At 35.5% G+C, this 24,217-nt stretch overlaps 1 protein-coding gene and 1 non-coding gene across 2 annotated transcripts in view; one reads left to right on the forward strand and one right to left on the reverse strand.

Moving 5' to 3' along the window:
- The window catches only part of PDZD8 (PDZ domain containing 8), a 119,457-nt gene that overhangs the window by 28,436 nt on the left and 66,804 nt on the right, over window positions 1-24,217 (reverse strand). Inside the window, exon 3 of the mRNA XM_077126151.1 lies at window positions 18,152-18,254. Within this exon, the coding sequence (XP_076982266.1) occupies window positions 18,152-18,254 (103 nt within the window). The remainder of the gene's footprint in view (window positions 1-18,151; window positions 18,255-24,217) is intronic.
- On the forward strand, window positions 4,372-4,477 carry LOC143654638 (U6 spliceosomal RNA). The gene has a single exon (XR_013161844.1). It is a non-coding gene; the product is annotated as a U6 spliceosomal RNA (small nuclear RNA).

The following is a 24,217-nucleotide window of genomic DNA, read 5'->3' on the forward strand; positions in this document are numbered from 1 at the left end:
CATTGCAGCAGACACGCCTCCTAGCCGACTGCAGATGTAATTGGCAACAGATGAGGTTCACGTACCCGTTGGCTTATGTCTGCAGCAACAAGATTAGGTATGCTCACCTGGCCAAGTTGACAACTGAATCTAACTAACACAGGTATGCCTAAGAGTTACTTATGGAGGACCTCTTTTGTTGCTAAGATATGGTCTCACTCTCTCTATACCCAAGTCTGTAATTGAAATTACTGCCCTACCCCCTATGTGGGACATGACATCCAGAGATGAAAGACCCTCTGGCAGCATGGGAGATCATTTCCAGGGATAAGTCCGGTCCTGACACTGTGGGATCAACAATTCCAATGTGACCAAAAGGGGAAAAGAAGTGTAATAAAGTATCAGTGGCTGAGAGAGTTCAAATTGAGTCAAGGGGCTACTCTGGAGGTCATTTTTACACAAACTTCAGTTAGACATTGCTACCTATCATAACTTGCCACACCCCATGCACTTTCCAGAAACCTACAACTTACAGATGGGTCCCTGGACCAGATAAGTCCTGAAACCTAGAAGACCCAGTCTCTCCAGAACAACAACTAGTTCCATCTCCCTACCCAATATTATCAACAGCCCCTTCCAACATGAAAATGTTAGAATGGCCATAGACCAAATACCCCTAAAGAGTGGGACAGAAAGATCAAAGGTGATGGTGGAGTTACACAGAGAAGGTAGGGTTTAACAAAGGCATATGAATGCTAAATTATTAAATTTATATCTCTTTTAGTCACCAGTATCTTAGTGCAGCTAGAAGTAAAAACCTAAAATTGTGGAACTGTAACCCATACCAAACTCTGAAATCTGCTCTACAACTAATTGTTGTGCTGTGCTTTGAAATTTATTGTTTTTATATATGTTATTTTTAACAAAAAAGAAAAAAAGGTCAATTGTGATGATAAAAAAAAAAATCTGTTCCTTCTAGCCTCCTATATTCTGGAATAGCTAGAAGGAAAAATCTGAGATGATGGTATGAGCCCATGACAAACTCTGGGATCTGGTCTGTAACTATTTGTTGAGGAGTACTCTGAAAACTACTGCCTAATTTTCTTTCTTTGCTTTGTATATATGTTATATTATACAATAAAATAAATAAAGAGCTACTGTCTGTGTTGAGATAAATTATAGAATAATTTTCAAAAGATGTCCTTTAAGGACATCTCCTAAATAGCTTAGATTTCAGAGGAAAGTTTATTTTATTTATTTTTTAAATGTTGGTATGTGATGGAAACTTAAAAATTTCAGTGCATATGTGTGTTTATCAAGTTTTTCTACAAAGTTAACAGTGGTCTCTCAGGTGGTGGGACTAGACTTGCAGTTTTCTTTATAGCTTTCTGATTTTTCTTTTTCAAATGGTGAAAGACACAAAAAAATTGCTGGAATCCATTTCCAAACATATAAATTTTATCTTGCAGAAATTGATTTTATTGTTAAAATATGCATGCTTGCTCAAAATTAGCAAATCATTGTAACACAAAAATTAAAAATTTGCTTCATGATATCTACTTCCTTACATTTAACAGCTCCCTATCTTGACTTCTGACAACATTTTCAGGAATGAATGTTGATCAATTTATGAAAGATAACTCATGCACTGCTCATTTAGAAAAACCATCTGTTCATATTTTAAGAATCACTAGATAACCTTTAAAGAAACATGCTGAATTACACAAAAGTTGTCTTGTTTACAGAATTTAATAAAGCATTCTTATCTCTTTGAGAATAGAGCATACTGTTTATATATATATATAAACATCCTTCAAATATAGCCACTTATTTGTCTAGTATGATCCAATATCAATGTAAATCAACACACTTACACTTGGGAAACACAGCTGTCCCCAAACCACTTCAAAACCTATTTATGTTCAATATTTATATGGGGAAATATACAACTCCTTGTGGAAATGCCCAAAGCACTGGTACAATAGGACTTAAGTGTTGCTCTTGCCATCCTTTTCCATCTACCCTTCAGGGTCAAGAAAGACAAAAATAAAATTTCAACCTAGTTTTACTTTTAGCCTATTCATATTAAAGTACCTTCAATTAGTAAATAATAGATGGTTATCGTAATATACAAAAGTAGTGGGTGCAGATGGGCCACCATGGCTCAGCAGGCAGAGTTCTTGCCTGCCACACTGGAGATCCAGGCCCAATTCCCAGTGCCTGCTAATGCTGGAAAAAAAAAAGTAGGAGGTGCTAGAGATCTTTCTTAAACAGTTTAGTATCATGAACTACTACTTTCTAAGTGTTTTAAAGCTACTTATTAATTAGATATCTAGAAGTTTTTTCTGTGCTATGACTTTAACACTCCATTTCTAAGAAGTTCTTAATTTTATCTTAAACCTTCTGCAATATAAAGGCTTTGTAGTTTATCCTCAGTTGAGACGGGCAGCATTCGATCTCTAGCCTCCTTATAATGGCCTTTATTAAATTTGCTGATGTTCTTAAAATTACTATTTGGCCCTCTTATCTTGAAAAAACAACATCCCATGATAAGATATTCCCTTTGCCCTGCTCACCTTGCTACTGGAAGGATTTAAAAGTGAGGATAGGGGACTTACAAGGATATATACTATGTTTCAGTAGCACTGAAAACATAGGCACAAAAGAGGTGGCATTTAGGCCAATTTAAATAATAATTGTAACTATTTTAGTTACTATGTGCTGGCATTGTACCAAATGTTTTACAAAAATTCAAACTACCATGATATGGTAGTTAATATTACTCTATTTTAAAGATTATTAAATAACATGCTCACAGTCACAAAGCTAGCAAGTGTAAGAACATCAATTCATCTCACGAGTCATGGAGATGTTAGAGTAGAAGTTAAGAACACTGGCTCAAGGTGTTCCAGAAAAATGGAGGAATAGGATGGGTCAAGTTCACCCCTACTACAAGGAATAGCTAGAGAAGTAACGGGAAGGGCACTGGGACGGCAATTCCAGGGTATAAGTGACCTGGGAGGATCTTCTATACTGCAACAGTAGGCCCTGGTTGCAAAAGCTGGAGAACTGAGACGCAGAGAACCGAGACCATTCAGCTAGTGCAAAAGGCTTAACGCACCCCTTTCCTTTCCAAAAGGAAGCCCAGAGCACTCAGGAGTACACAGACTGAAAGTTGACACTAGGAAGTAAGCCAAGCTATATTCCTTGGTGGTGCTACCTTCATGCATGCCACCCCCGGTCTTACCCCATGCATATGAACCCCATCACTTACTCCCTTCAACACACTCCAAGCATCCCTGCTTTGAGCCCTCCCCCGCACCCCAACTCACCCACCTATGCCTGTACTAGCTTGACCCACCTCTCTTGCACAAGGCCACAGTCTCACCCTGCCCCTCCCAAGACCAGCACTCTCACGCCCAGCCCCTCGACTGCTACCTTCCTCTCCTTGTGCCCTGCAAGTAGTTGCCGGTGCATTCACATGCACCATCCACCTCCTGCTGCATGTGTCCCTCATGCCACACCCTGCTCCTATGCTCCACGGTCTGCCTGAGCTGTACCCTGTCCCCTTGGCTCCACACCATACCTCTATAACCCATGCTTACTTACACCTGCACTGCAATCCATCACTATCTTGTTATGCCTCGCTCCATGCCCTGTTATCCTGCCCCACATCCATCCTGCAAACACAAAGTTTTAGACTACTGAAGGAAATCAACTTCCAAAGTAACTCCATCAAGATATTTACATGCTTCAAAGGCAACAGAAGATCACTAAGCATATGAAGATGCAGACAGATTTAACACAGCTTGATGACCAAATTAAAACACCAGACACACACAAACTTTGGAATAACTAATCAAAGATGTTCATATAACTCTACTAAATAAAATCAATGATGGTTAATGACATAAAGGAGACCAAGAAGACACAAGAAAAGCATAAAGGGGAATCTGAAAATATAAACAGAAAAATTGCAGATATCTCAAAGATTAACGATGCTGCAGACCAAATAAAAAATATACTAGAGACACACAACAGCAGACTTGAAGAGGAAGAAGAAAGAATATGTGACCTAGAGGACAGGACAACTGATTTTGAGCACACAAAAGAGCAAACGGCAAAAAAAAATGGAAAAATTTGAATTGGGTCTCAGGGAAATGATGAACAAAATAAAGCGCACAAATATGAGAATCATTGGTGTCCCTGAAGGAGAAGAGAAGAGTAAAGGACTAGGAAGATTTAGTTGAGGATATATTGGGGGAAAACTCCCAACCTTTATAAAAAACAAAAATATGCAAATCAAAGAAGCCGGATGAATTCCAAATAGAATAAATTCAAATAGGCCTGCCCTGATATACATACTAACCGGTCTGTCAAATGTTGAAGAGAGTGCTCACTTTAGCAGCACATATACTAAAATTGGAACGATACAGATAAGATTAACATGGCCCCACGCAAGGATGACATACAAGCTCGTGAAGCGTTCCATATTTTTATTAAAAAAAAAAAATGTTGAAGAGAAGCAGAAAATCATGAGAGTGGCAAAAGAAAAACAATCTACTACATACAAGGAAAACCACATAAGACTGAGTTTGGACTACTCAACTGGTACTATGGAGGTGAGAAGGCAGTGGTATGATATATTTAAGATCTTGAAAGAGAAAGACTTCCAGCCAAGAATTCTGTACGTAGCCAAACTGTCCTTCAAAACTGAGGGAGAGATTAAAACTTTCACAGACAAACAAATCCTGAAAGAATTTGTTGACATGAGATCAACCCTAAAAGAAATACTAAAGGGAGTTCTGCCAGTTAAAAAATTAAGAGACAGGAGAGGAAGGTCTGGAGGAGGTCACAGAATGAAGAGTACCAGTAAGGGTAACTGAAAGGATAAAAAGAGAAACAGGGAAAATAATATATAGCTCTGATAAATACAATCCAATGATATGATGGTAGATTCAAGAAATGCCTTTACAGTCACAACTTTGAATGTTAATGAACTAAACTTACCAATGAAAAGATATAGATTGGTAGAATGGGTTAAGAAATATAATCCAGCAATATGCTGCTTATAAGAGACTCATCTCAGACACAAGGATACAAATAGAATGAAAGTGAAAGGATGGAAAAAGATGTTTCACGCAAGCTTTGTAACCAAAAGCAGGAATAGCTATACAAATATCAGGCAAAATAAATTTTAAATGTAAAGACATCAAAATAGACAAAGAAGGACACTATATATTAATAAAAGGGACAATTCACTAAGAAGAAATAACAATCATAAATATTTAGGCACCCAATCAAGGAGCTCCAAAGTACGTGAGACAAACACTGGTAAAACAAAAGGGAACAAGAGATGTTTCAACAATAATAGTAGGAGACTTCAATATATCATTCTCTTCTATATAGAGAGCAACCAGACAAAGGTTCAACAAGGTAACAGAAAACTTAATCTGATAATGAACTAGACCTAACAGACATACACAGGTCATTATATCCCAAAATAACAGGATATACATTCTTCTCTAGTGCTCATGGAATGTTCTCCAGGATAGAGCATATGCTGGGGCACAAAACAGGTCTTTAGAGATTTAAAACCACTGAAATTATTTGAGGCACTTTCTCTGATCAAAATGAAACGAAGCTGGAAATCAATAACCACCAAAGAATGGAAACTTAAAAAAAAAATATGGAGATTAAATAATACACTCTTAAACAACCAGTGGGTCACAGAAGAAATTGCTAGAGAAATCAGTAGCTATCTAGAGACAAATGAAAATGAGAATACAATGAATCAGGACTTATGGGATGCAGCAAAGGCTGTGCTAAGAGGGAAATTTATTGCCCTAAATGCCCAAAAAAAAGAAGAAAGAACAAAAATTGAGGTCTTAATTGTTCATCTGGAGGAACTTGAGAAAGAACAGCAAATTAACCCCAAAGCAAAGAAGAGAAATAACAAAGATTAAAGCAAAGTTAAACGAATGGGAGAACAAAAGAACAATAGAGAGAATCAATAAAACCAAAAGTTCGTTCTTTGAGAAAAGTCACTAAAATCAAAAGTCACTAAAATCTACTAGCAAGGCTGAAAAAGTAAAAAAGAGAGAGGATGCAAATAAAATTAGAAATGAGAAGGAGGTTGTTATCACAGACCCTGAAGAAATAAAAAATGAACACTGGCTCTAGAGTGACAAAGCCTGGGTTTGTGGGTGATTTGGGTACTTTATTTTTTCTCTTTGTGTCTTAGTTTCCTCATATGTAAAACAAAAATATTAGTGTCTGTCTCACAGGGCTATTATGGATTGAGTAAGTGTCAGCAGGACCTGGATCTCTGATAACACCTAATGCTTTCCTAAATTGTTTTATCTCTGGGTTCTGAATCCTACATCTAGAGTGTGTATGACTCAGCAAATGAGCTATTTGACTAAGTGGGTTTCTATGGGAAGGAACTACTGCCCTTGAATTGGATGTTTTTAGCTCAGGAGGAAGTAGGTACTATGAATCAGTTTTTCTTGAATCACAGTAAACTGGAGAGTCCTGAGAAATAAACCTTAAAATAGTGTTTAAGCTTATTAATACACTTCCTTAATTTATTCTGAAAAAATTCTTTTTAAAAAATATTTTGATTCTTATGACTTTATTCTGAACCCACCCTGCCTCTCTTTACCCTTGAAAAACAAAGATCTAAAAACAGAGTATAAACACCAAAAGAAAGTGTTCAACTTACTAGATAAGACACTAAAAGTTGAAATAACAGTATTGAAAATGTAAAAACACACACACAAAACAGATTATAGCAGCCCATGGGAAAAATAATCCATCTCTGGAATCTGGCATGAGCTTTTATAGTCACTGCACCTCAAATCCAAAATGTCCAAAATAAGATATTCTCACCCCTCCTCATGGCTCTATTTTGGTGTCTGTCTCTTTCTCCAAAAAGCTCTCCATTTTCAGTGGAATCCAATCCATATTGTACTTCTCACCTCTACTATTTCAAAAGCCTCCTAAACTGGTCACCCCTCCTCTAGTTTCTTTCTCATCATGTTATCCTGGACTATATCCACAGCTGTCAGATTCAATAAACATTTACTGAGTACCTACAATATATCAGGTACAATGATAGATATTTTAATATACATAAGCTCATTTAATCCTCACACAATTTTTTGAAAAGCTATAAGTTCCATTTTATACAGGAATAAAGTACTAGTGAAAGAGATGGGTTTGGTGACTTTGACTAAGGTCATGCTGCCAATATTTAGCCTAGCTAAAACTTAAATCCAACTCCAAGTCTGATGGTACCTATACAGAATTGCCTAAGGAATGATTCTGATGAGAATACTTCCACTCTAAAAAGCTTCTACTATCTTACCGAATAAGAGCCAAACTTCTCAGACTGGTATTTAAAGAACTCCTATAATATGATCTAATGCTTTTATCCTTGTTTTGCATAATCTCCCTATTCTTTAGCAAATCTGGACAACTTACTGTATCCTAAGCACATTCAAATATTCTCGCTCTTTCTTTAGGTTTATGACATGTCCTCCACTTTGAAATGCCCTCCCTGCCCCCTCAAAATTCTATATATACTGTGAGCCTTAGATCAAATGTCACCAACACACTTTTTTGGTTTTCCCCCAAAAATGATCTCTCTCCTTCATGGGAACCTCACAGAACTTTATTCTGACACACTCCTACAGCATCATATATTAACAGTAATTTTGATCTTATTTCCTCACTATTCTTTGAAGGGAAGGAGGAAACTCACAATGTGTTACAGCACATGCTCAGTTTCTTCCCTATATTCATCATGTCTAACGTCGATTTGATTCAGAGTTGATGTTTCTATCCTTTAAAAAGTTCCTACTCTCTTCCCAGAATTATACAATTATTCTAAACACAGAACATCTGAGAGAGAGAATAGCATCCCTTATTTTTAATCAAGAAAAATTTTAAGAGTGGAGATGCAGTATAGGATTTACTATCAAAAGTCAAAGGAATTTAGTTAAAGCCAAATTATAGAGCATTATATATGGTTAAATTTTCATTGAGTCGCTACTGCATTCACAAATATTATCAAACCGAACCAAACCTGAGTTTTCATAAAAACTGACATTTTCAGAAAAGCTTTATTTACTTTAATCTTTCTCTTACTTTTGATAAGCTTAAGCTTGTAAATCACAAACAGTTAAATAGGAACACTAAAAGGCTATCTTTTCCTTACATAAATATACCAAAATGCCAACTCTGAGTCATCTGGCCTAATGTATTTATAAACTGGTCTGTCTCAGATGTTCTTACTTGAAATCACAGTTCTTTAGGGAGCTCCTTTAGATTTTTTGTATGTACATTCAAAAATACATGGACAGATCTGAACCCTGTAGGATCACTCAGCATCATTCGGCAAGACTTCCAAAATTCTCCACAACTAAAAGGGAGGTGAGGCTAGTAAAGTTTTCTATCACATTCAATAATTTTATTTAGGCTACACAGAATTATACACACAGAGTAAGAAGTTCTTTCACTGGTTTTAATAATGCCAGAAATAAAATACTTATACCACTATGAACCATTTTATTAATCTAAATGTTCATTCTTAAAACCAGGCCTTTCACAGAAGAAATAAAGAGCAAAAAATTATGGGCTTTCTTAACCAAATATTTTTATTCTGTTAAAACATATATCAGACACTGAATGAAGTGGAATGTGAGAATGATACAGGAGGCCTGGGGGCACAAATGAAATCAGAAGAAAAGACAATGAAGACTGAGATGGTATAACTGAGGAATGCCTAGAGTGTATAATGATAGTGACAAAATGTGCAAATTTAAAAATGTTTCTGCATGAGGAAGAATAAGGAATGTCAATAATGCAGGGTGTTGAAAATACATGTAATTAATAATTTAAAACTTTAACGTATGTGTGACAAGCAAAAAATGTTTTATTGGTATAAAATTTATATTTTGACTAGTGCATTTCCTAATGTAACTTATGTGGACAGCTTAACTGAACACCATAGTGCTTGGAACCTCGCGTAGGGCATGAGATTTTGTAGGTTTGTCCAAAGTGATGCCCGGATAAATCCCGGAGCGATTTGAACAGTGAATAGGGAAGCATTGGCCGAGTCCCCTACGGGGAGTGGTGAGAAAGGGGTAAAATTCAACTTCCCCAAGTGGAGAATTCTTGATATTCTCACAGGCAGTGGGGACAGCCAAAGCAATAGGCTGAGCCTTCAATCTTGGGGTTTGTTCATATGAAACTTAACCCCACAAAGAACAGGCTAAACCTACTTAAAATTAGGCCTAAGAGCCACCCCCAAGAGAACCTCTTTTGTTGCTCAGATGTGGCCTCTCTCTCTTCAGCCAACACAACAAGCAAACTCACTGCCGTACCCCTGTCTACATGGGACATGACTCCCAGGGGTGTGGACCCTCCTGACAACATAGTACAGAAATCCTAGAATAAGCTGAGACTAAGCATCAAGGAATTGAGAAAACCCCTAGAATGAGATGAGACTCAGGATCAAGGGATTGAGAAAACCTTCTTGCCCAAAAGGGGGAAGAGTGAAAGAGACAAAATAAAGTGTCAATGGCTGAGAGATTCCAAAGAAAGTCTAGAGCTTATCCGGGAGGTTATTCTTATGCATTAAATAGATATGACCTTGTTGGTCATGATGTAATGACGAGGCTGGAGGGAACTGCCTGAAAAAGTAGAGCTGTGTTCCAGTAGCCATATTTCTTGAAGATGATTGTATAATGATATAGCTTTCACAATGTGACTGTGTGATTGTAAAAACCTTGTGTCTGATGCTCCTTTTATCTACCTTATTGAAAGATGAGTAAAACATACGGAATAAAAATAAATAATAGGGGGAACAAATGGTAAAATAAATTTAGATTGAAATGCTAGTGAGCAATGAAAGGGAGGGGTAAGGGGTATTGGATGTATGAATTTTTTTCATAAATTTTTCATTAATCAATTTTTTCTAAATTGATGCAAATATTCTAAGAAATGATCGTGATGATGAATATGCAACTATGTGATGATACTGTGAATTACTGATTATATATGTAGAACGGAATGATCATAAGTTAAGAATGTTTGCATTTGTTATATATTTTTTTTAATTTAAAAATTAAAAAAAAAAACACATATATCAGAGGAGGCCTCGAAGGGAGAAAAGGAGATAGAAGTGTGACTACAAGTCATGATACAACCTGAAGATAGAGAAGAAAGAGAGTTGAGGATAAATGGAAGCTCCTGGTCTGCTGATCGGCTTCAGTCTACCCAGAAACATTTATTGAATACAAGTTAAATGCCAAGTCCTGTGAGTAAAAACAAATGTGGTACCTGCTATAGTGGAAGATAATGGAGGAGAGAACATATGAATAAATCATACAAACATATCATACAAATAAATATAAAATTACAAGGAGGTTCATGCTAACTAAGGAAGGTTTCCCAGAGGAAGTGGTGATTAATTTTTAGATAAGGAAAAGAAACCACCTGAGTATTTAAAATAGAGGGGGGGTTTTAAAACAAGGGAATGGCTACTTGGTGACAGAAGACCTGAGAACCAAACAGGAATTGCGAAGCAACTCAGATATTAACAACAGCAAGATGCCACACCATACTTAGGTTGGAAGTATAAACGGAGGAAGTGGTATTAGTAGAGGCCAAAAGCTAGGGCCATCAAGCAGAAGTTGGAATCATGATAGAAATTCTCCCATGAGAAACATGGAGCATGGAGGAGAAACAGTTACAGCTAGACATGTTGTTAAAGGGAGAATGCTCTGGCTTGCCCAGTTCACTTCCATCTCCCACCAACACTTCACACTGGTCAAACACAACTGAAAGACAGCTGACATGAAATCTTGGAAATCCAACCTGGAGGGGCAACCCTCTGAGGACACAGAGCAGGGGTAGGACTAGGTATGTATTTGAAGGTCAACAGGCTACAGTCTGATCGAAACAAAGATTTGAAGAGTGGAGATACATGTGTACGTGTATGTAGAAATGTGTTGAGCAGAGAAGCTAAGTAGTGGACAGTAAGTATAGCAAGAAAGAAGGAATGAAAGATGGTCACATGGCTAAAGCAAAAAGAGGGAAAAGAGAGATTAAGGCTGGAGAAATAGAGAGAGGCTAGGCCTTGGAAGGCTTTGTCTACCACATTAAGAAATTGGTCCTTATCTTAGGAGAAATAAGGAACTATTGAGGGATTTAAGTAGGCAATTGGTAGGGCCAGATTTCTATTTAATAAAGATTACCTACCTGCCCACTCTCCTCCAAGGACATTCATTGAACAAATGTAACATGCCAGGAAATTTTAATAGGTGCCATAAGAAGAATATGGCATACCCATGCCCCTATGCATCCTATCAGCAAGGCTGTAGCACGCAGTATTATCAAAGACCTTTTAAATATCATTCTTTCAGTATTTATCAAGTGATTATCATCAGGGACATCAGATTTATCTTTACAGCCCTACAGACTTAGTTTCCTGCTCAGTAAATTTATTGATCATCCTACTGTTTACTTTTTGAATTTATATGCTTCCATTAATCACTCATCCACCTTTGTCATTCAGCTGAAGAACACTAATTTCTTACCCATCTATTTATATTCATATAGCTATCTTATTTCCATGTTAACTTTAGTTCTCTCTTTTCACTTTAACCAGGTGCTATAAACTTCTCATACTGTAGAAGCCAGAAATGCATGAGGAATGAACACCCTGTGAGAATCTTAGGGTTTTTAAATACGTATACAAAAATATTGCATTTTATGATATGTACTCTCACAAAAAGTTGAATTTCCTGGTTTTGGAAGCATAGTGACATTGTCTATTTCTTTAACAATTCTAGATCTCTTTCTTAGATCTCATTATATATTTAAGTACAGTCTGGAATTCTTTCTAACATACTTGGCTTAAAAGTTCATCCTTTATTTTGTACCCCTTAATTTGTACCTCTTTTCTTAGAAAAGTTTAGTGCCATTTGCAAATCTGAAGACTATATTATATATTCCTTCTAGATTTGCATTGTCTAGTATAGCAGCCACTAGCCACACACCTAGTTATTGAGCACTTTAAATGTGGCTAGGCTTAATTGCAATGTGACAGAATTATAAAATACACACCAGATTTCAAAGACTTAGCATGAAAAAAAAAGAATATAAAATACCTCATTAATTTTCAAATTGATTATATGCTCAATGACAATATTTTGGATATACGAGTCAAACCATTATTAAATTAATTTCATCTGGTTTTTTTTTTGTGAAATAAAACATATATACAAAAAAGCAATATATTTCAAAGTACATTTTAACGAGTAGTTATACAACAGATTTTGAAGTTTGGTATGGGTTATAGTTCCACGATTTTTCTTTTCTTCTAGTGCTCCAAGACAGTGGAGACCAAAAGATACAACAATATAATAACTCAGCAGTCAAATTTATTTGTTAAATCCTATCTTCTCTGTTATCCTCCTTTTTTTCGTGAAAAATAACATGTATCCAAAAAAGCAATACATTTCAAAGCATATCGCAACAATTAGCTGTAGAACAGATTTCAGAGTTTCGTATGGATTACAATTCCACAATTTAAGGTTTTTACTTCTAGCTGCTCTAAGGTACCGAAGACTAAAAGAAATATCAATATATCAATATAATGATTCAGCAACCATACTTATTTGTTAAACCCAACCTTCTCTGTATAACTCCATCACATCTGACCTTTCTTCCACTCTTCAGGGGTATTTGGGCTATGCCCATTTTAACTTTTTCATGTTGGAAGGGGCTGTTGGTTATATGGGATATGGGGATGGAACTAGATGATGTTCTGGAGAGGTTGACCCCTCTGCATTTCAGGATTTATCTGGTCCAGGGACCCATTTACTAGATGGCCACTGGAATATAAAATTACGTATGTGTCTTGTATTATATTTCTATCGGACAGTTCTGTTTTACATCTTTTGTGAAAACTGATCAGTCCTAGATCCAATCATTTGGGATACTGTACAATTATCCTGTTTCCTGTATCTTTAAACCATATACAGCTGTGACAAAACATTCACTTAATAAGTAGGTATTTGTAGAACCTAAGCTTCCAAAGCTTTCTGAAAGTCGAACATGCATTTCTGGTTTCTATATATTCTAAATGTTTAATATTTAGCACACTCATATTAGGCAGGTATGATTTTCCTGTATTTTGTATTTTCTCTCAAATGATTACCCTATTCTACCAAGTATTTCCTATTTTCAATTGCCCTAACAATTATTCTGGAAAGGCTGGGCTCTGTAAGCCAAATCATTTCTAAATCAGATACAATCCTGGGCAAGTGAACATGGGGATCTTATTTTTATTATTTATTTTTTGTATGCTGTATGGTGGAGTCACATTTCATTATCTTTCCATGTGAGTTTCCCATTATTGCAGCACCATTTGTTGAACTGTTTGTTTGTTTTGCTTGCTTGTTTGTTTTTTGGGAAGTGCATGGACCAAGAATCGAACCAGGGTCTCCCACATGACAAGCGAGAATTCTACCACTGAATTACCCTTGCACCCCTGGCTGATTTTATTTTGAAGCGCTTGCCATTCAAATCTCATCTCCCTATAGTTTCAGATTTCTAACTTGATCCTATTATAACCACCTCTAGACTGATTCCTAATTATCAGAATACCACTCATAGTCCAATTTTTGTTAAGAGGGAGTGGGATTTAGTGGAACAAGTGTAGCATCTGTAGTCAGAAGACTTTTGCTCATTTATTTATGGGAAAAGTACCTTAAAGGTAATACATATGTTAAATATTTGGTTTGTATGTCTCTTTTTTTATCCTATCAGTTCTTAGAAAGTAGGGATCATATACTCAAATGTCTCTTTAATAATATGGGTGTATTTAAAAAAAAACTGAAGGGAGCCTGATATCAATTATTTAGCTTTCAGAATCAGATCCTTTCTACAAATGAGATTTTGATAAGGAAACAGAAATAAACAGACAGGAAAGCACCACTCAAATCAAACAGAAATACAAAATCTGGAATCTCAGAGGTGAATTCTTCTAACTTTATAATTTGGGATAGGGCTGACCCTTCTTATAGAAGTTGCCAATCATAAACTATCACCTTTCAAGTAACCCTATGAAAGGCATATACTCATTTTGATTAAGAGTTCCTTAATACCATTTATGGATTCTCCCCAACAGCTAGCTGAATGCTTTTCAGGATTTATCACTTTCTGCTTTTCAGATGGATCTGCAATATCATAGCATCTCCCAAAGACTTTAACCACAGTTCCCTCTGGTGCTGTATAATGGGCTACAAAAAACACAAAATATTTCTGCTTCTATTTATACTAAACAAGTGAGCACCTTTCTTTTGCCCATCTACCGTACAATCAAGAACCCAGAACCCCTCTAATTCCTTCTCCATTTCAAAACAAGAAAATAATCCGGATCTTTCCTTCTACTTTGATAGTGACATATTCATACCAATGTGTTCATTTGCCAGTTATTTGGATGTTCAACCTTTTATCTCTAGTTATAGAAAAAAGACTAATTAAAATGTAACTGCTATAAAGTGTTTGAGTATTGAGCAGCAGGTAAGGAGAGGAGATTCAACATTGGAAAATGTACATATAGAAGCTACTTTCTAAAATTAAAACTTTTCATCCTTTTATCCAGAATAAAGAACCAGGGAAAAGAGCTTGACAGCACAGTTGTGTGCTTGTACTGGTCCCCAATTCCCCTCTTTCTACGTGAGAACTCACAGATCTGCAGGTTCCATAGCCCACTTTCATGGCATTCTCCTTTTGCACCAAACAGCCAAACAATCCAGGTTGGACAAAGAATAGAACAATGTTTGGAAAATCAAGGGACTGTATTGATAAATGATAGAAGACATGAAATGCATATACAGGAGAGCTGAAGCAGGCGGAGAGAAAGGAATAGAAAAAGAACATTTACTGATAAACTTTAGTGTGTCTGGAAATAGGAGTAAAGGAAGTAGATGGTCAAGGCAAAAGAGTCTGGGAGAGTAAGACTCAGAATCTCTTTCTTTAAACAATGTGTGCTTATGTGACTTTATAAGATGTCTGCCTGACCATGAACATAATAATTATACATGTTTTACTAAATGTCAGATTAATTTTATTGTGAATTTTATATGAGTTATTATAAATTCTATAGGTACATAGTTTTCAAAGTTTACTATCATAGCCTGAAACTTTTTCAAAATCTGAAAACAAATTTGTTTCTTAGTGAAAGGGAAGCAAATTATCATCACTGAATGTGAACAGTGTAAGACTGAACTGAATCACAAACAGCACTGACTCTTTTTTTTTCGCATGGGCAGCCACCAGGAATTGAACCCGGTTGTCCAGCACAGCAGGCAAGAACTCTGCCTGCTGAGCCACGGTGGCCTGTCCTTTCTGAGCCACCGTGGCCTGCCCTCTTTTTTGGTATATGTAAAGATATTTATAGTATGACCTCTTGCAAGATGATACCTATTCCCGGAAACCCATTTGCATGGCAAAGTACATGATAATGCTCTAAAAACTCAAAGGCACATTTAAAATATGAAAAGAATTAAGCTTATTCTTTGGAATTAGTGTCATTGAATAAATTCAACATTTTAAAAACTGATTTGAACCTAAAGACTATTATTTATACAAAGTTAGCTTCTAAACTCACCAAATGCTTGTCTTTTAATGGTTTCTCTGTTGTCTACTCAAATTGCAATATGCCTAAAACTATTAAATCTTATTTGCAAATGCTTTATGCTATCTTGATGAATACAATAATTCTCCTCCCTTAATTTATTAAATTCAGACATACGTAATTTAATGCCTGGAGAGACTTACTGTTACTGACATTTTCAACACCAGCTGTAATTGGCAAGCTAGAATTTTCTTTCTTCAATACTACTTATGACATATGCTAATATCTAAAAAATGACTCAAGATTAAAGTCTTACTAACCTTTGCTATAAAATATTAAAGCTGTCTAATCTCATATCTTTGCAAATATAGTAAAGGAAATTGGAAATGCCAATAGTCATGGCAAGTTATAACCATTTCAAAGTAAAGCCAAAATTTACCTGGACAAAACAATATGGCTTTTTGTGCAATTCTGTATTTCAGAACAAATTCTAAAGCTGGTTATTTTATTTTTTTAAGGAGTTGCTTGAGATACAACTTTTTAAAAGAAGAAAGGGGGTGGGGAACAACCAAAGAAAGAAAAAAAAGAAAACTTCCTAAAAATGACTATACTGATTGTGTTGCTCAAATTCTAGGGATCAGCTGAACCTCCTTTTCCAACTTCACATCTCCCTACTTCTCTTCCCCATTATGATCAAAATTACTTATTTCTTCCAAAAAGATTTTACATATCCCAATTTTTATGTAGAAATATTCATAACATTGCTATTATAAAAAGCAATTGGAATTCTCAGACCATACACCCAAAAAAACAGAAAAGGAAAAAAAAGAAATTGGAAACAATCTAAAAGTTAAAGGAATATCTATAAAACACCGTATTAAAAAGCATGCTCTTAAAGAACACGAGTCTATTTAAAAAAAAGAGAGGGAGAGAATTGTGGCTAATTTTTAAATGATACCGAAAATAATAGACCATTATAGAAATACCAAAAGTACAGTATAACTGTTAAGGAACAGTTCAGTAGCATAGTTCAAAAGTACCTATTCATTAGTGCAATAAGATATAACAGAGAAATAATCTTCCTAAATACTAGCAGCAAATAATAATTATAGGATTGGTTATCATGGTACCAAGAGTTAAAAGTAATATAGCAGTTAAATATTAAGCAGTTAAATACTACATATTTCTAATATTTTTAAAACAAGGAAGACAAAGTGCTACTTTTCAAAAGTTCTGAGGTGCTGTAAAGATTACAATTATAAATTAAAAATCACTAGCATGTTAAATTAATCTTATCTTTTAAAAAACAATGTAACTCCAGAGTATGCAAATGCTCTAAAAATGATCATGGTGATGAATAAAGAACTATGTGATGATACTGTAATCCACCAATGTTATACTATGAATGGACTGTATGTGTATGAAGATTTCACAATAAAAATATTTAAAAAAAAATAACTTCAGAGAGGTCGGAGGTTTCTAAGAATCACTCTTGGAATTTAACTACTACCAAAACTGTAATATTTCAAAGCATATGTTTAGTAAATAAAATAAATTTTCTTTAAAAAAAAGGAAGAAGGCTGTAGCTTCCTTTAAGGAATAGACTTGTCCCCCCTATTTCAGCCATAAAATTCTGAGATTCTATTTTCTTTGTGAAACCTCATGTACTTTAGTAAAGAAATTCTGCAGACAGTATTTTGATAAATCCTGTTAAAAATCCTTAATAGACTACTAGATTTATTCAAATTCCAAGAAGCATACCATAATTAGTATCACAATTTTCTATGCAGAATATCCAGAAAATACCAATTAATCTTCAGAAGCAAATTAACTAATAATTGGTGACGATTTTCATTCATTTAAGAATCCACAGAACTCAACAAGTTCAATTAAAAACATGCAAAAGACAGTAAAGCACTATTTTTAATATGTGTCAATCTCTGGAAATTACTTTGTTAGGGTCTTTTGTTTGGTAACTTATTGCTATGGTCTATCTCTATCCTATAACATGTAGTTCATTTTTCCCCTTCTAACCCCATATTACACCTCTACGTGTGTGTGAGCTCCACAAGAACAGGGTCTTTTCTTGACTTGAACTGTTCCTCCACAGTGCTTAGCATAAAATAAGTGCTCAAAAAATATCTGTTGAATGAATAAATGAATGAATTCTCTGAAATTACACGCCTTCTAATGTGTTTAATAGATTAATTTCCTTCTAATTCCATAACCATATAACAATTTTAAAGTCCTGGAAGGAAAAAAATAATCAGACTATATATATATATATATATATATATTTTAATCAGACTATATTTTTATACAAGCAATCTTAATGCTATAGTTTCACGTGAGTCATATTATTGCTACGGTTGTACTGCTACAAGACAAATAAGTAAGAATTATTCATAACTATTAGCACATGACCAAAAATAACTTCAGGAATATAAAAATATTAAGAAAAGCATGTGCACAGAATCAAACTTTATAAAGATATAAACCTATGCAAATCCATTTTACCGTTTTAATAGAACTCCTTTGTTTTTCTTCCCAAACACCACTGCTCAATTCAAGTGTACAATGAATATTTGCTTCTCTGTCATAGGATCCAAAAATGAGTAACCTGCAGTATAAGAATAAAACAGGGAGACTATTACACTAGCTATATACATTAACATTTTTTTATTATTACATCTATACCAAGAAGTAATATATCACTCTGTTATTATTAAACTTTTGGTAAGATAAAAATAAATTAAATCAAACAGCTGGTACACCCTCTAGTGGAAAAGTACAGTAAAGCTAAAATTAGGTCAGATTCTAAGACAAACTTAATTTCTCAGGTTAGTCAAACAAAGGTAAGTATTATCTACTTATTAAGTAAAGAAATTCACCAGATATCTATATGTAGTAGCAAAAGTTATAGACTTTGAAATCAGAAAGTCAAACTAAAAAAAAAACAAGTTGCAGAGTAATGCATATAGTATACCATCTCTGTAAAAATTAAACACAGAAAATATTCAATATAGTTGTCAAATACACACACATACAAACTTGTATATGCAAGATGATTTTTACAAGTCTCTCTTATCTAGTCTAGTATTGCTTGGGAAGGGTTTTTGGGTAAGAGCACATCATTTATACAGAGATCATATTAGCTTAGACTCAGAATTTCATCTCATAAGGAATTCAGAATTAGCAGAACTGCACTGCAGTTTAGTAGCACACAAGCTCTGGTCAAATGGATCTGATTTTGAATCCAGACTTCTTCACCTACTAATGTGACCGTAGGCCAATTATTTACCTTCTCTAAACCCAGTTTCTCACCGGGAAAATTTCCATCAGAAATAGTACTTACCTCTTAGAGCTGTTATGAGAGTAAAAGAGAGGACATCGAAGGCATTTAGAATAGAGCCTAGCAAACAGTAAGTACTCAATAAACTTTGTAATTTCTGTTATTATATTGAAAACAATAGTTAAGGTATAACGGCATTGCCTAATTCTACTGTATAATATTCAGATCTTAAAAGGGAACCTCAGGTCCAATTTTCAGATGACATAAAGAAATTTTTATTATTGAAGAAAAAAATTACGTAACCCAAGTGTCCAACTTCTATGTTATCCATAGTCAAAATGAGAACAGAAGCCTACCAATTTGTTTCAGGAGTAAACTTGAGAACACCTTTAGCATTAACAAATTTTTTACTGTTACTCTAGTACTTAATCTCCCAGATCATGGGGTCAAAGTGAGAAAATGAAAGAAAAGTAGATAAAATATATTAAAGAAATTTGAGAAAATTGTGTGCTAAGTTTGAATACCTGAAGCACATCATGTCCATAACTTACAAACTGAGAAGTCTGAATAAACTCACGGTAAAACCTGAATTTAAATAATTATTAAAGGAACCTTAACCTTAGTTCATAACAACTGATCTTCAAAACTAAAGCAGGCCACATACTTTAAGATGATTCATAATTATAAAATACTAAGTTTAGAACAATGAGAACTTTCATTCATCAAAACTCTACTGCCATCATCTGTTCAAAAGAGTGAATTACTTTAGAGGCCTGACTAGCATTCAGAGAAATACCATCAGCAAGTGTTTCCAAATTCCTGGAAGATATTAATCTTTGGGCTTTTGGAATAAGAAAGGAGAATTCTCAGGAATTCTCTCCTGAAATCATAAGTTATTCTATAACAGGTTTTGTATTTTTAAAAAGACGAATGAACTACCCACAAAAACTAACTCATGATGGAACACAGACATTAATGTAAAAGTTGAAAAATTCTTAGAAGAAAACACAGGAGTAAATCTTCGTGACCTGGGACTAGGCAATGTCTTCTTACATATGACACCAAAAGAATAAAAATATTAAATGGACTTCATCAAAATTATTATTTTTTGTGCTTCAAATAGAGACAACCCTCAGAATGTTAGATAATTTTGCAAATCATATCTCTGATAAGGGTCTTATATCCAGAATATATAAAGAACCCTTACAACTCAACAATAAAAAGACAGACCGATTTAAAATAGGTACAGGGAGTGCACGGGTGGTTCAGTGGTAGAATGCTCGCCTTCCACGTGGGAGACCTGGGTTCAATTCCTGAACCATGCACCCCTTTCCACCCCCACCCCCGCAAAAAAAAGCAACTTAAAAAATAGGTACAGGACATGAATAGAAAAATTTCTCCAAAGAATATATGCAAACGGTCAATAGGCATACGAAAAGATGCTCAGCACCAGTAGTCATTAAGGAAACACAAATCAAAACCACAATAAGATATCACTTCACATCCAGTAGAATGGCTTCGATAAAAAGAATAAACAAGTATTGGTGAGGATGTAGAGAAACTGGAATTCTCATACACCACTGGTAAGAATGGTTCAGCCACTTAAAAAAAATTTGGCAGTTTCTAACAAACAGAGCTACCATAAGATCCAGTAAGTCCACTCCTAGGTACAGAACCAAGAGAAACAAAAACATATTCATACAAAAACTGGTACCTGAATGTTCACAAGAGCTTTATTTATAATAGCCTCAAAGTGGAAACAACCCAAATGCTCATTACTGATGAATGGAGAAAATGTGATATTATCCATACAATTGAATATTATTTGGCAATAAAAAGAAATGAAGAATTGATACACACTAAAACATGGATAAATCTTGAAATCATTATGCTCAAGTATAAGAAGCCAATCATAAAAGTCCACATATCGTATGATTCTTATTTATATGAAATATTCAGAATAGGCAAAATTATAGAGATAAAGTAAATGTGTGGTTGCTAAGGGCTCGGGGAAGGGAGATGGGGGATTAGAGACGGACTCTAGTGGGTATGAGGTTTCTGTAAAAGGGACAAAATGTTCTAAAATTGACTGTGGTGATGGCTGCATAACCCTGTGAACATAATAATAAACAATGACTTGTATACTTTAATGAATTATATCTCAATAAAACAGCTTAAAAGAAAAAAATAATTAAGTAACCATAATGACAGTGAATGATTTTTCTGTAATAGTGTTACACTAAAAGTTTCAAATGTTGGTTTAAAAAAATAAATGTTTGGTTTATTACTATCATGAATCAATATACTATGACAAGAGTATATATTTCAAGAAAATGTAAAAATGATTTTTACCTGGTATGGACACTTAATTACAGAAAACATTAAAAGGCTATTGTAACAAAAAATAATTTCCAAATAAAAAAACACTTAAAATATTGAAAGATAATTATACAAATATTTAACTATTATGAATTATTATTCTTTAAAATTTCTTACTGAAATTTTAAACCACAAAAAGCATTAATTGCAATATCCAATAGTTTTGAACCTTGTTTTGTGGTGACAAATATTCTGGATATAGAAAACTTTTTCATTTTGCATTGACATTGTTCCAATTGTTAAGAGTACTTTCAAAAGCATCTTTAGTTTGGGCATTAGGGTACATGTTGTGTCAGATAAATTTATTTTTAATGACGAACACATTTTGTCTGCTTGTTCTGAATTTGGTTTTGCCATTAACATTGATACTGCTTTTTTAAATTCTGATTTTAGATCAATTTCTGATTCTATACTGGGAATATTCCACAATAATATTCACATCTTCTCTTTACATTTTTTCTGTTAAAGTGGGGACTATCACCTATTCAAACACTAGAAAATGCCAGCAAGCATTATTAGTATTCAAATAGAGTAACATTAGAATCTCTTGGCAAAGTTAACATTACACAGAAGCATGTATCAGAATTGTTAATATAAGGATTTATTTTTGCTTCTAAAACTGTAATTTCTTGCAAAAAAAAAGTGTTCTTTCTTAGGATTTGTATAAACTATGTATTTAAGCTTATTAATATTGGTATTTATTCTGACAGCAAGAATGACTCTATTCACAGCAGACAGGGCCAGAAACACACTTAGAACATGGCGAAAGCATACTGCAGAATGATCTGATTGTGGCTTTTCCTATTCAAGCTCCAGACCTGGTGTTTCCTTTGCCTGCTTTTGACTTGACATCAGTGGATTGTTTTGACTAAAAACAAGATTGCTAAGTTTCCACTCTCACAGGAGAATAATACTTTTTCCCATTTTATGATTTCTTAACTGATATATCTCAAGGTTTAGAGAAATAAGTAAATTTCTGGAGAAAAGCCAGGAAGGGGTTCCTACATGGAAACACTAGCACCTGTCAGGTACAACTGGAAGGCTTTTGCTTTAGTTTAGGCAGAACTACAATCTCCTCATTTAAAATAAAAGGTTCAACTTTTGTTTTACATCTTTTTTTTTCTTTTAAATTGGTTAATCTTCATGATATGTTAAGAATTACTGATTGGTTAGGGTTGGAAGATGGCGGCTTAGTAAGACGCGCGGATCTTAGTTTCTTCTCCAGGACACCTACTAGGGGAGTAGAAACGATACAGGAAGCGCCCAAAGCCACAACAGAGATAAAAAAGACAGCGTACCCCATCCTGGAACGGCTGGCTGGCTGAGAGAAGCAGCTCGGGTGAGATCGCCGAGGCGCGCGGGCCTTACCGGGCGGGGTGGCAAGCGGCCGGAGTTACTCCCTTCCCCCTTCCCGGGCCGGCTGGGAGAATTGGAGAGGTGGTCCCCTAAAACCAAGGCGACTGGCGCCCACACCACGCGCAGCCCCCGGACCAACTGAGAGAATTGGATCGGAAACCCCCAGGCCGCGGAGAACGGTGACCCCGTGACTCCCGGGGAACGTGCACTCTCTCGGGCGGGCCGCTGCCGCTGGCGCCCTCCCGCCACGCTTGTTGCCCAGGGCCGACTAGGAAATTCGGACAGGCTCTTTCCCTGGCTGCGGCGACCAGCAACCCTCCCTGCGTTCGGACACCCTCCCTGCGTTCGGACCCCGGGCCAGCTCAAGCCGCTTCGGCTAGCGAACCCCCAGGACGGCGAGAGTTTTCCAAAGTTTAAGGTGCCACAGCACCTTTTACTGGTGGGATCCGCAGACAAACGTGTGCCACGAGCGCCACCTACTGGGCAGGATAAGAAAAACAGAACCCAGAGATTTCACAGAAAAATATTACAACCTTGCTGGGTCCAACACCAAGAGAAATCTGAATAAATGCCCAGACGCCAGCAGCAGAAGATAACTGTCCACGCTCAAAAGATTGAGAATATGGCTCAGTCAAAGGAACAAACCAATAGCTCAAATGAGACACAAGAGCTGAGACAACTAATGCTGAATATACGAACAGAAATGGAAAACCTCTTCAAAAATGAAATCGATAAATTGAGGGAGGACATGAAGAGGACATGGGCTGAACATAAAGAAGAAATAGAAAAACTGAAAAAACAAATCGCAGAACTTATGGAAGTGAAGGATAAAGTAGCAAACATAGAAAAAATAATGGATAGCTACAATGATAGATTTAAAGAGACAGAAGATAGAATTAGTGATTTGGAGGATGGAACATCTGAATTCCAAAAAGAAACAGAAACTATAGGGAAAAGAATGGAAAAATTTGAACAGGGTATCAGGGAACTCAAGGACAATATGAACCGCACAAATATACGTGTTGTGGGTGTCCCAGAAGGAGAAGAGAAGGGAAAAGGAGGAGAAAAACTAATGGAAGAAATTTTCACTGAAAATTTCCCAACTCTTATGAAAGACCTAAATTTACAGATCCAAGAAGTGCAGCGCACCCCAAAGAGATTAGACCCAAATAGGCGTTCTCCAAGACACTTACTAGTTAGAATGTCAGAGGTCAAAGAGAAAGAGAAGATCTTGAAAGCAGCAAGAGAAAAACAATCCATTACATACAAGGGAAACCCAATAAGACTTTGTGTAGATTTCTCAGCAGAAACCATGGAAGCTAGAAGACAGTGGGATGATATATTTAAAATACTAAAAGAGAAAAACTGCCAACCAAGACTCCTATATCCAGCAAAATTATCCTTCAAAAATGAGGGAGAAATTAAAACATTCTCAGACAAAAAGTCACTGAAAGAATTTGTGACCAAGAGACCAGCTCTGCAAGAAATACTAAAGGGAGCACTAGAGTCAGATACAAAAAGACAGAAGAGAGAGATATGGAAAAGAGTGTAGAAAG

Source organism: Tamandua tetradactyla, chromosome 13, assembly GCF_023851605.1.
Source record: "Tamandua tetradactyla isolate mTamTet1 chromosome 13, mTamTet1.pri, whole genome shotgun sequence".
Taxonomy (NCBI): domain Eukaryota; kingdom Metazoa; phylum Chordata; class Mammalia; order Pilosa; family Myrmecophagidae; genus Tamandua; species Tamandua tetradactyla.